Source organism: Miniopterus natalensis, chromosome 3 (genome assembly GCF_054644295.1).
Source record: "Miniopterus natalensis isolate mMinNat1 chromosome 3, mMinNat1.hap1, whole genome shotgun sequence".
Taxonomy (NCBI): Eukaryota; Metazoa; Chordata; class Mammalia; order Chiroptera; family Miniopteridae; genus Miniopterus; species Miniopterus natalensis.
Genome location: NC_142083.1, coordinates 7,791,793 through 7,804,683, shown reverse-complemented (window position 1 = coordinate 7,804,683; position 12,891 = coordinate 7,791,793). Strand labels below are relative to the sequence as shown.

At 35.9% G+C, this 12,891-nt stretch overlaps 1 protein-coding gene across 5 annotated transcripts in view; it reads right to left on the bottom strand.

Annotated features, from left to right (window-relative positions):
• Positions 1-1,468: 1,468 nt before the first annotated feature.
• The window catches only part of RICTOR (RPTOR independent companion of MTOR complex 2), an 88,949-nt gene continuing 77,526 nt past the window's right edge, over positions 1,469-12,891 (bottom strand). For all 5 annotated transcript variants that reach the window (XM_087815288.1, XM_087815290.1, XM_087815289.1 and 2 more), the window contains 7 exons: positions 10,313-10,490; positions 9,453-9,537; positions 8,454-8,687; positions 7,682-7,837; positions 7,238-7,361; positions 5,901-6,039; positions 1,469-5,785 (listed from right to left, as the gene is read on the bottom strand). In XM_087815288.1, the coding sequence (XP_087671414.1) occupies positions 5,711-5,785; positions 5,901-6,039; positions 7,238-7,361; positions 7,682-7,837; positions 8,454-8,687; positions 9,453-9,537; positions 10,313-10,490 (991 nt within the window). In that variant the 3' untranslated portion in view covers positions 1,469-5,710. The remainder of the gene's footprint in view (positions 5,786-5,900; positions 6,040-7,237; positions 7,362-7,681; positions 7,838-8,453; positions 8,688-9,452; positions 9,538-10,312; positions 10,491-12,891) is intronic.

The window sequence follows — 12,891 nt, the reverse complement described above, 5'->3', positions numbered from 1 at the left end:
AGGGGCCTAGTTGCACAGCAGCCACAAACCTGCTGGGAGTGTCCACGGACATTCTAACACCCGACTCCTAGCAATCCAAGCGAAACTGACGCTCTAGCGGAATGTGTGCTTATTAAGAAAATCAAGTTGAATTAGACACCATCTACTTATTCTAAGAGCTCTGCAGAAAGACAAGCTGGCTCTCATCCCCCCAAATTTACAAAACATTAAATATTTTGCATAGAGAACTTTAAAAACCCCTGAGAGAAAACAAGATAAAAAGCCTTCAGAATTAGCAGTTATTTACAACACAGTAACTAGCAGTATGTTCAAAGGACTAGGCAAATGTAGTCATCTGTCTTCTATGATAAGCCTCAAAGAAACAATCTTTAAGTACATTTTGATTTCTTTTTTGGAGATCAATACAAAAGTAGTTGGTATAGTCTGAATGATTGTGCCCATGCCCCGCCAAATTTGTATGAAATTCTAACCCCCAAAGATGGTGGTACTGGTAGGTGGGGCTTTGGAGGTGAATAGGTCATGAGGTTGGAGCCTCCACGAGTCGGATTCATGCTCTTGTGCAAGGCCACACGAAGCTCCCTAGGCCCTCCCGCCACATGAGGACATGAAGTCTGGGCCTCGGAAGACGGCCTCACCTGAGCATGCTGGACGTCTGGCCTCAGACTTCAGCCAACGCGGCTGTGAGAAATAAATTTCTGTTGTTTATTAGCTCCCCAGTCTGTGGTATTTTGTTACAGTAGCCCGAATGGACTAAGACAGTACTTTTTTTTGAGTATTTTTATATATCAAATAGTTTTTAAAAGTGAAACATTTTCTGACGTTCAGCTGTATTATCATGTTTTTCAAAGATCAGTTGTAGGATGATTAACTCTACTTTTTGTATTTGGGGGCCTATTGCTTTTGTTGAACGACATATACAGTGAAAGGCAATGAAAAAATGATAAACAGAAATGTGCTTAAAGATCAAAATAAACCTATTTCTAAAAGTGAGACATACATTTTACCACATTGAACAGCTATAATAGACCCCAGCTTTGACACTGAATCTTCCTCTCCAGGCTTGGTAATCTCCCTTGTGATATACTCTTTTGCCACTAGGGGGCTGTACATTACCCTATCTGACCAGGCCAGTTTCTGAGTGAGAAATCAAGTACCTTCCACAGAAGTGATGAAATACCATCATCCTCAAAAAACTCAGGACTGTTCTGTCTAAAGATGCATCCATTTTTCCAAACCCTTGATAATGATTTGAGGTTAAAACTGTGAGGATATGTTTGACCGGATTATGAAGAATGTTTAAGAAAGTGTAAATAGCTATTTTAAAACATTTCGAAGAAGCCACAAATGTGTCACTGAACTAGATTATCTGTGTTGCCTAAAAGTCACTTTTACTGGGAAGCATATATATCAGCCTCATTGGCATATATTCAAATCAACAGTTTTAAAATTTCAAACAGAACAACACAAGTTTAAGAATTTTAAGTACATTTTATTAAGAATGTATCCCTTTGATAAGGTTATGCTTCAGGAGGCTTTTAATGCCCTTGACATAAACTGTACACATTATACAAAAACAAGAAAACCACAAAAAAAAAAAAAGGTGAGAAAAACCATTTGGGGACAAACCTTGTTTAAATTATACATAACTCAATGAAATATTCTTACGGAAAATATATAAATACTTTTTCTTTCTATGTTACAGTTATACAATATAGATCATATTTCAATGTCTGTTCAGTGACCTACAAACACCAGAACCTCCAAATATGTAGCAGCGTATTACTAAAAAAAAAAAAAAGATCATGTGGTCAGGGAGCATTAATCTGAGATTTTTTTTCACAATCCCTTACCACTTCTCAAAACTAATTTACACCATTTGTTTTACAATGCAGCGTCAGGATTTCTGACAAGCCAGTAATGGAACATTTTTCAACTATTATCTATGAAAAATTTTTTATCTCCCCTCTCCCCTCTGCTCCTTTTGCATTTTGTGCTAAATCAACCTTTTTAGTGGCAAAATTACAAGGTATACTTTTTTGGCATAAATTATATTTTTCAAATTAAATATTTTATAAAGTCAAACAAAATGTGCAATTTATGCATGCTGTGGCATAGCTATCCACCTACATTACAAAAATACTCAAAGGGGGAAAATCCACATTCTGAGCGAGTCACATAAACCGACTACGAATGAAAAATACCCTGGGAACCTGAAACTAAAGGAAAAAGAGTGCTCCTAGAAAGACCGCAGATTTCAGCGTCGCTTGACAAGCATTGCCATCGGTTTCCTTGGCAAGCTTTCCTAATAAAATTCTCGCTGAAGTAGTACTTGACATGAAACTGGTACAATGTATTTCCTGAATGGCAGACAAGGGAGACCTTTTCCAACTTACATTTTAGAAAATGTGAAATGCTCTTTTATTCCAACAGCTCTTCTCAGGAAACTCTGGCAATTAAATCTACCTTTTCTTTTTCCCCATGTTTTAATGGATTGTGAATGTGAGACACACCTGGAAGCATAGGACAAAGGTAAAAACCTTACTTCCAAGGGACCTTTCCCAAGTAGTTTACAAAGCTCATCTCACACAAAATTAGCACCTCACTCTTACCATGCAAAAATAATTGCAGTTATAATTTGGATGACAATTTGGTTTTTATTGCTTAATTGTCTGTGCTTAATGTGGGATAAAAGGCATCCTCTGAATGGAATGAAAATCTGTATATAAATAGCAGTTGACAAATCTAAATAAGCACTGACACCTCTCCGTTGAGCACTTTGCCATTGTAATATGCCCAGAAAAACTCAGCTTTAACTGTTTCAAGCTCTGGGTAAGAGATGAAAACTATTAAAGCCACCATTTTAAAAGGACTTGCACACATATTAGAGTAACTAGTGCAGCAATGTATATACCCACCTGCAATGAGCCTTTTTTAATGTCACTGTCCTATAGGATGTCCATATGCTACCAATCTTGATTAAAAAATTTTTTATTAGGGAGAAGAAACTTTCCCCCTCAAATCTACCTAAGCATAAACAGGAAATAAAAGTGTTAAGAAATTTTAGATCATATTTAATTACAAATGCTAATTTCTAATTTCCTTATTTATTAGTATTTATTTAGTATGTGAAACTGAGATCTGTTCTTGAAAAAAATTTCAATTAGAAATAACAATTTACTTTACAATTAAAAATTCACAGTTTACAACCAGCATAACTGTCCAAATTCCTCGAAATTATCAATAATTACCAACAGTACAAATTTATATGGACTAAGATTAATTCTAAAATCTTGAAAAACTATAATATTGACATTATTTTGGGATTTTATAGTCTGGTAATATCTATTATTTATAGATGATTTTTCAATTATTTGTTACCACTGACGCCATTCCTAACCTGTTCTGCTATAATTTAATATTTTTAAACACCTAAGTTAATCACTTGGCACTGCATCGTGAGCATTTTTCATCAACGTCTACTTTTATACAAACTAGTACTCAAAGAGAACATATTAGACCTGTCAGTGAAACATGGATAAACCATGTAGTACTATACATTTAAGTACATTTTTTCCCTTAAGTTACTGATAACCACAAAGCTCTGAGTGTCTCCCCAAACTAAGTGCTAAAGGTAAATATGATGTATACACACACAAGTCTTTCAAAGTAACTGTCAAAAAAACTGTTCAGATTAACACCAATGAAGACTTCATTTCAGGGTGAACAAGTGAGGTGGGGTTTAGGGGTGGGGATGATGCATGTATGACAAAAAAGAATTACTGTTACCTTCTGAGGGATTAAACCACAGATTTTATGCTCTACGTTAACATTAACTGAGGTAGTGTTTAAAATGAATGTCTACTATGTTAATCTATTATGTCCCGCGGAGTTTTTAAGCACTGTCTGGTCTAGTATCTCTGACATCTGGTTCTCTAGAAGGCAGTTTAATCATCCAAGACCAAAGACCAAGGTGACAGGCTACTCTCTTAAAACTCAAAATTTAAATAAACACTTGGGTTCCGGATAAGTTAAAGTGTAAAAAAGTGTGTTTTATCTTCAATTGGATTTGAGAGAAAGTCTGAAGAGCCACTTTTACCCAAAGTAGCAGTTCAGCCCTTGTCTGCTGTTAGATGTGTAAGTTGCTACACAGTGCACATGAGAACAGTTCGCTGAAGTGCAGAGGTGTTATAAAGTGAGATGAAATGCTCCACCCCAACTGGAACTTTCAGTGCCAGTAAATTAAAAATAAAAGTATCTCTGTGCGTTATGTTTTCTAGTTTACAGGGTTCTTTACAGAGATCTCGGAGCACAAGCCCATTATAAAAAGGATCTGTAATATGGGAAAGTATTAATCAATGTATTATGACTATGTCAGAGCTGATGTGTGACTGTAAAAATGGTATACACAAATGAATTAAAAAAGGGTCCTAATCAGTCCAGCTGGAATTTTTTGTTTATATATAGACCTCAAAAAAGATAATCCTTTCATTTACAAGCATTCTAATGGTGATGGCCATGCTATTTTTTATATACAAATTTGCATATATGTTAATTCCTGTTAGACATATACAAATTAAACATACAAATAAACAAAACTTTACCCTTATCAACTTAATTTCACAAATGTGATATAGGCAATTACTGTACTCATAAACTAACCTATCACTGCATTTAGTTTGTGCAAAACAAGAACACTGATATCAAAATTAAATTACTGCTGCTTTAAAATTTGGTACTTAAGGCTTTTCACTACAATTTTTAATCCTAATAACAGTGTCATTAATAATTTTTTAAAAGAAAATATGGCTCTTCTTTTCCCATGGAATGTGTAGTAAACTGCAGGCAAACTTAACTTTTCTTTCCTTAAAGTATCACTTAATGCTTTCTTTTGCTGTAGGTCTAAATTCCTAGTGCTTATTCAAGTTCCTGTTTAAACAAACGGTGATATGGAAGTGGATGAGACCAGCAGTCCACTGAGCATCTACGCGCATTCTGTAACTGGGAGCATTCTGTAAGTGGGAAACAGCTGAACTGTAAAATGGTTTTCTGGTTTTAATCAGGAACTGTAGTGAAAAACCTTAATCTGTTCAAATAGCCTCTAATAACAACACATTGCAACAAAACTGAAGGAAGGGAAACAAATAGGAAACTTTATGCAAGTCTAATAACATAAAAATAACTTATAAGTCCCAGTCATTGAGGCTCTTCTTTTGCTTTGAGGTCACAAAGCTCTGAAGTAGTGTTACAAACATTAGGAAAAGCACAGCCCACTGTGGTGACAGGATGCAGCCTCAGTGACACTGATGCCTGGTGTCCATGAATTAGTTAACAAACAAGCCATCCTTTTATTTAACTGTGTGAAGGGTGCCTCTGCATATCCTATTATTGTTCCACTGTTATTACGCACTTAAAATGAAAAAAATAGAAAACCGATGTAGGTCTTCAGTGCTTGGCTCTTGCATATGATGGTAACTAAAACCTTTAAAACTGTGCTAATGAACAATGAACCCCGAAAGGGGCTCGCGGGGAGAGAGGAAGATGTTAGGTTGGGGAGTCGGCAGTTCCCGTCTGTGCGCCCAAACTGCTAGCACAGTGCACAGAGGATGCTCCTGCCCCTGCTGCCCAGTCTGTGGCATTTTCAGAGGCCTTTACGAGCTGCACACTGTGAGTATGTAAATAGTATCCACCTATATACATCATAAATACGAGGTCAGGACTCAGCCGATGGATCAACTACAGGCTGCTTTGGTGGTACTGCCAACACAGCCTCTGCTTCTTCATGCATCTAGGAAAGAAGTGGTCCAGTTTAGTGACTTTCTAGTATATCAGCGATATTATCTGTTTTAACTCAAACATAGACTTTCTGAAAGATAAACTTCAGAAATACAAATCCTACTTACTTGTATAAACTGTACATCTTGAAATAATTCTTGTATGAACCTCCGACACGGAAGTCTAAACGTGCAGTGTGCCAGCAAATGGGAAACCTCTGAGTAAAGGCAGATGTCGTCAAACGTCTGCGGATACTTCTCCTTAATCCTACAACGAAAGGCAAAGACTGTTCAGATGAAAACTATAACAACTACTGTTCCTCCAGAGTATCACTTTTTAAACATTGTGTCTCCAGATACCAATTAGATGGCCCATCTGCAGTGATAGCATACGAATATAAAACACTAAATATTCCTTCCTCACACTTAAATTAGATAACTTACATTTTGAGTTCTCTTTTAAAATAATCAAAACCCAAATGTTTTTTGGAAAGTTAGAACTATTCTTTTTCAGTCTAGGATGACTCACATACTTTCAAAATTAAGTTTTAAAATAGAAATCAGTTTTTTAAGTTAGACTGAAGTTATTGATACCCTTGACTGTGCTATCTCTTTGTATCTTTCAACCTTTAAACAGTGGCTTTAGCTAGGACAGCGCCTCAGAGTCAGTGGTGGGGTGGGCAGGACAGTACATGGGTCAGGACCCACAACTCCTAGAGTGCTGGCCAGCTCTTCAGTGAGACCCTGGCATCTGTGCTACTATTGTTTTTAAGCCTCACAGGAGACCCTGAGGTTTTTTTCCTTTGAGGACCACTGCTTTAAATAGTACAAGCCAAAAATGTTGAGTATACAGCCTGAATTTCCTTTTATCATATTGCTGTGATTCAGAAAAACAATAAAATTTATGCAAATTTTATTAAGAAAAAGAAGGAAAAATAAGGGGAAATTAATCTAAGAAAATATCACTTGCTTTTATGTAGGCCAGCTTTTCTCAAACATTTTGGGCTCAGGATTCCGTTTCTTAAAAATTATCAAAAACCCCCAAAAGTTTATGTTTTGGGGGGTTATAGACAAAAATAATTACCATATTAGAAATTAAAATAGAAAAAATTCCAAAATATTAATTCATTAAAAAAGTAAACCCATTACATGTTAACATAAATACATATATTTTAATAAAAAAATAGACTTTCCAAAACTAAAAAAAAAAATAGTACTATTTTATACTTTTACAGATTTCTTTAAAGTCTGGCTTAACAGAAGACAGCTGGATTCATATACCTGCTTCTGCATTTACTCCGTTACCACATGTTATTGGAGTATATGAAGAAAATCTAACCTCATACAGACATACCATGCTAAGGACTACTGATGCAAGCTAATCAGTCTACCTTCTGAAATATTTCAAGCATCTTTTTCACCATAAAAAGCAGAACAAAGAATACTCATGCTTAGTATTAACTTACGTTAAAAGCCCAGTTTCATGACATTTAGTTGAAACTGAACTACTCAAATTAATGACTAATCTTAGAACTTCTTTGCGAAGGAGTATACGGCACATTGGTGTATCATCTGGAATTGTTTTAACACCTGAAAAGAAGATTAAAATATTTTATCTATATCACAATAGAAAATGATTATAAGTCATGGAATTTGTTGTTAAACTTTACCTAAAGATTTAAAACTGAAATCAACTGCACATGCTCTGCTGATCATTTGAGAACAAAATTCTAACAAAAGCAGGCAGCTAAGAGGGTTCATATAGGTGCTGATATAAGTAAGTGTAATAGTTGGCTAAACAGGTCTCACTGAAATGGATGTCCTAGTTCTCAGACAACTTTAATTAACATTATTTATGAACAACAAACTTAATTTTATAACAATGCCAGGATCTGAATGTGAAAACTTACCCAGGAGCAATTCTGTGCTTTTGGTGCTGCTGGCTGAGCCTTCTTGAGACACGCCATCACTACATCCAGAAATCCCCGAGAATTTAGAGGGAACCACTTCTAAGGGATTATGGAGAGTCTGCTCACACCAATCAGAATATGGAATGTCTTGAAGGTCTGAAGAAAAAAATCAGTTATTTCAATTAAAGTATGGTGGTAATGGCTTAATGCCTATGTTTGCACTATATACCATAGACGATTCCTTTTAGTTTCTGTTCAGTTCTCAACAATTATTTTCCATGATGATTTTCAAAGTAAATTCAGACTACTCAAATAATGAAATTTGTTAAAGTCTCAAGATATGTATACATAAGATTTTATTTGCATGTGTGTGAGAAGGGGCGGGGGCGGGAAGAACAGCAGGGAAAAGACATCTTTTATGCCTAGAATGATGAAAAAGAGCAAAACTTGTTCAAAACCTTCCAGTCAGTAAGGGTATGTCAACTGTGAGAGAGAATGGTGAAAAAGACACCAGACAGACCACAAACAGAGCCTTGCATGCCAGGCATGAACAGATAGTAAAGAACTTTCAAGAGATTAATCCCAGGCAACAGTATAAAAGAAAACTAGAAGGGGCCACAAATGGAGACAGAAACACTACTCCAGAAGGGAGATGCTGAGTGACTGAGCCAAGCGTGAGAATGGCATATGAGGGATGTTGGATAGGGCTGAGGGACAACCTGTGACTGAAGCAGATTCAAATACAGGTGGATTCATCTACATAATCACCCACCTGAGTGACTACATATTGCACTCAATTGGTTACTGGGCTGAAAACCCAGAATTTCGATACAGACACAGTACAGGCAGTTATCGTCTGTATGCTCCTGTAGGCCAGTGTCTTCTGTACTCTCTAAAAACAGAGAAGCATCTGAATGGATTGAGTTCATTATTTCCGTAAGACTCATTTGCTGCCGTAGCAAGTGAAAGGAGTTTTTCACAAGACCTCCAGTTCCAGATGGAACACCTGTACAAAAGTAAACATAACACACAGTCTGATAAGGACATACCCATGGCATTTCTTTCAGGGTACACTAACCTACATGGAATTTTAAAGGAGGGAAGCTAGGGAGAAAACCAGAGCTCTTTTCATCACTCAAAATCTAACCTTAACTGGGAAAAGAATAATTTGCTTTAATTAGGAAAATAATATAAAGTCAACAGATATGTTCCTATTAGATACAAAATGGAAACTGAGATTGTACAATTAAGGCATCGTTTCACTTATCCTCAATATTTTCATAGAGAAGTAATAATTCTGAGTCCAGAGAGGTCCTTCTTTAAAACAATGACCAAGATGATAAGGCTTTAACCCTGTGGCCAATATGCACATGCTCATTAAAACATTACAGGCCACAACAAGAGATCATGTAATGTGCAGGTACATTTTCATCTCTCTCCTTCACCCAAATGGCTATTTCGTAGACATATGAGGACTAGTGTTACACATTTTTCATGTATTATTTTTTAAAACAGAAATAACTGATCTAGTTTTTGTCACTTTAGGGGCTGGGTACTTAGGTGGAAAAACACTTTAAGTCCCTCTCACACAAAAAATTGTGTTTTAATTTTAAATGGACTCAAACAATTATTTTGCTATAAATGATCCAAAAGTAAGTATACCTGAATTTGTAGTGTCATCTTACCAAAAATAACATTCTTTTAAATTTTCTTTAAAAATTGTTTTTCTTTTTAATATAAGGAAAGTCTCGAGAACAAAACCATGAATTACCTCCTGCTTCATGAGCAAACACTCTCGCACCTCGATCATCATGTGGAGGTATGTTTTTAGTCTGAAAATAAGGAATATCCTTTACCTAAAAGACACAAACCATGATAAGTTCTGCTATAAGAAGAAACCCACTTTATGAACAGCAGCAAAATCAAATGAAATGGAATTACTACAGCACATGAACCTACAAAAACAGTTTACTGAAGAAGCTTAAATTACCAAAACCTGACAAAATGACATAGACTCTTCAAGTCCTTATCTATTCTTGGTGATTTAAATGGATATCAAAGTAATTGTTTTAGAATTTATCCAAAATGTCTTTAGACTTCAGAGCATGTGTACTCTTTAGTACTATCTACCACATAGGGATCTGTAAGTACCTAATGGGATCAGGGCCACCTTACATGACAGGAACAGCATGTGCTGTCCTGTTCGGGATAAACAGGATCAAGGGTTTAAAAAACAAGTAATGCATTGTGCACCCCAGGCTTACCCAGTGTTATGTGTCAGTTGTATATCAATTTTAAAAAAGCCAACAAGGAACAAGTGAAATGTGACTAAAAAGCAAGGCTAAGAATTCACTAAATTTCTACAGAGAATTTACTGATAAGAAAACCAAACAAGATGCAGAGTTAAAATTAAGGCATCAGAAGGGAGGAGACTGTTCTCGAGACTTGGAGATACTAAATAAGAATATGTAATAGGTGAGAAAGGTGAAATAATTTTCATAAAATCTCTTTAAACTGCCTTAAAAATCACTTTCTCCAAATTAGTATTCACTCTGTAATTTCTAGCAAGCAGTTATAGAACATGAGACAACAGGAAACCAACTCACAAGAAAACAACAGTATTTAGGATACCTGGAATATATCATTGATGTCTACAGGAAGAGCAAGACCAATATAGTCATCTGAGCTCCCATACGTTGCACTGGACACCATGGACCTCACTGAGGAGGACCGCTGCAGAGTATTTTGATTAATAGGACTTAATAAATCTTCTTTATCTAATGAAGCATAACTTAAAGCTTTCATGAACCTATAATACCATAAAAATCACTTGCATTAGTTTCTTGATTTGTAATATTAATCATAAATAAATTTTAATTATTTTCATATTTTCACAAAAGGTAAGTAGTTGGTAAGCAGCTAGTTAAGTACTAAATAGGGCCATCTTATTTACCAAGAACATGGAAACACTTGAAAATATTTAGCTGTTATACAGTGATGTGCAAAAGGTTATCAGTAATGTTGACTGTTACCAAAAACAACTGCTATGGTCCCCCATGTATAACTCTCTTTAGTATTGTTCTTTATGAAAAATAAGAATAATTTCTTATCATTCTTTGAATGGTAATTACTTCAATGCTTTATCAGCATAAGATTCATGTACTGCAGAAGAGAGACATAAAGTAGCAAAAATGGTATCATTTGTAATTATAAGACAGTCTTACATGAAACAGTGAAATTTCCTCAATGTACTCCTTACCAGTGATTCCAAAACAAGTATGGCCTACTGATGATCGAAAATACACCTTTCTCAGACAGATTATTATTCAGTGCAACAGAAATGCTAAAATTTTACTAAGTATCTGCTTTGTATACACAAGGTACTACTCAATGTTCCACAGCATATGTACACTGGTATTTGGAAACACAAGTCAATTAAAGTGTAATAATGTAAGCCTGGTATTAAAGAATTACTTGTAAAGCATATAAAATAAATTCTTCATAAACAGTAGCTATTAAAATTATCATAGTGCCATGGCGGGTGTGGCTTAGTTGGTGGGAGCACTGTCCCATGCACTGTAGGGCAGTACATTCTATTCCTGGTCAGGGCACATACTCAGGCTGCAGGTTCGATCCCTGGTCGGGGCGTGTACAGGAGGCAGCTGATCGATGTTCCCCTACCCCCCAGCTCCCTTCCTTTCTCTCTCGAAAAAATGAAAAACATATCCTTGAGTAAGAAATAAATAAAATTGTAGCAAAAACCACTCTTAATCTCTACTAATCTCCAACTAAATACTACTCATAATTAAAACTTATAATTTCAAAAAATAGGTCAGTGGTTTTTAAATTGTAGTTATATCTCTCTAACACCATAAAGCTCAAGGTCTACTGGAGTGGGCAGAAGGAATTATTGGATTACTAGCCTTTTCAATCCCTACTTCAACCAGAGTAGCTCCATTTTTTCTTTTCCACATATCATTGGGTTTTCACAGAAATGTTTTTGTGAAGAAAGGGTTTCTCTACTTAAAAAGCAACATTTAAAAGCTTCAAACTTCTGACCTAGTCCAGTCTCCACTACAGGAGGCACATGAAGTGTAGATATTTAAAAAGTCATGAACTTTACTACAGAGATTTACACCAGTGAGCAACCGAGAGGTTTGCCTGGCTTTGTTCTGACTGCTAAGGTTTGCAAAGCTGTGGAATCCCAGGCAGATGAGACATTACAGCATAATGTGCAGAACTCTGTCCAAGTTCATTCGCTCAGTGCCAGGATTAAAACCCATGACTAAAGATTCCTACACTTCAGTGTTTTTTCTGCTATGCTCCAAAGCATTCCCTCAGTGAGAAACGGTTTTGAAGATGGCTGGATTCATGCTACGCATTATACCACAGGTATCATCAGTATGCCTACTCTTCTAATTTTATAAGAAAATTAACAAACAAAAATCTTCTCAGCCTGGATTCCAAACCATTATTTTAAAGTAAATTTGTAGCTATTATCCATTGTTTTCATTTTCTCAGGACTAACCAAAGAACAGAAATAGGAAGACTAGCACCAACACAATTTTCTCCTCATGGAACCTGGTACAAAGTACTCAATACAGTCTGAGGAGTAAATGGAAGACTTGATAGACAGGAAGCTCTGTTGTGCCTTCACTTCATGCCTGTTTCTCTTGACTGTTTTTTCTTGCTTTTACTTTTTTCACTCCCAAGAAATTAAGACACCTATTCATTCTTTATAATGCCAATGATTTGGCATTTTACTCTAGGAAATTTCCAAATCTCCCGTTCTAACACAGAATACAGGAAATAAGATCCTAAGAACCCAGAGTGGTTAGAGAACAAGCAACTTGGGGTAAATGTCATTCTGCTTTATTCTTCTGAATATTTAAGCACTACAACTTTTTATCTATGCTTGGATAAAGCATAAATCAACTTGGATAGAAATGCCTGCTTCAATGAGATACAATATCCCTAACCAGATGGTCCAGAGTTAACAGCGCTGTGGTTATTGCTGAGCTGTAAGATGGTGGTGCGCTTACTGTTTATTTCGGTGTGCTATGCTCCTTACTGACCCTGGCTGAATGCTACCAGGCTGTCATGGTCTTTGAATTTTCAAATAGTATTATCTGAAAATTAATACTATTCTCGTAGTATTAAAGTTTCCTCCTCTGCTACCAATTTTATCAGCTGTCCTTTCCTGTTCCAGT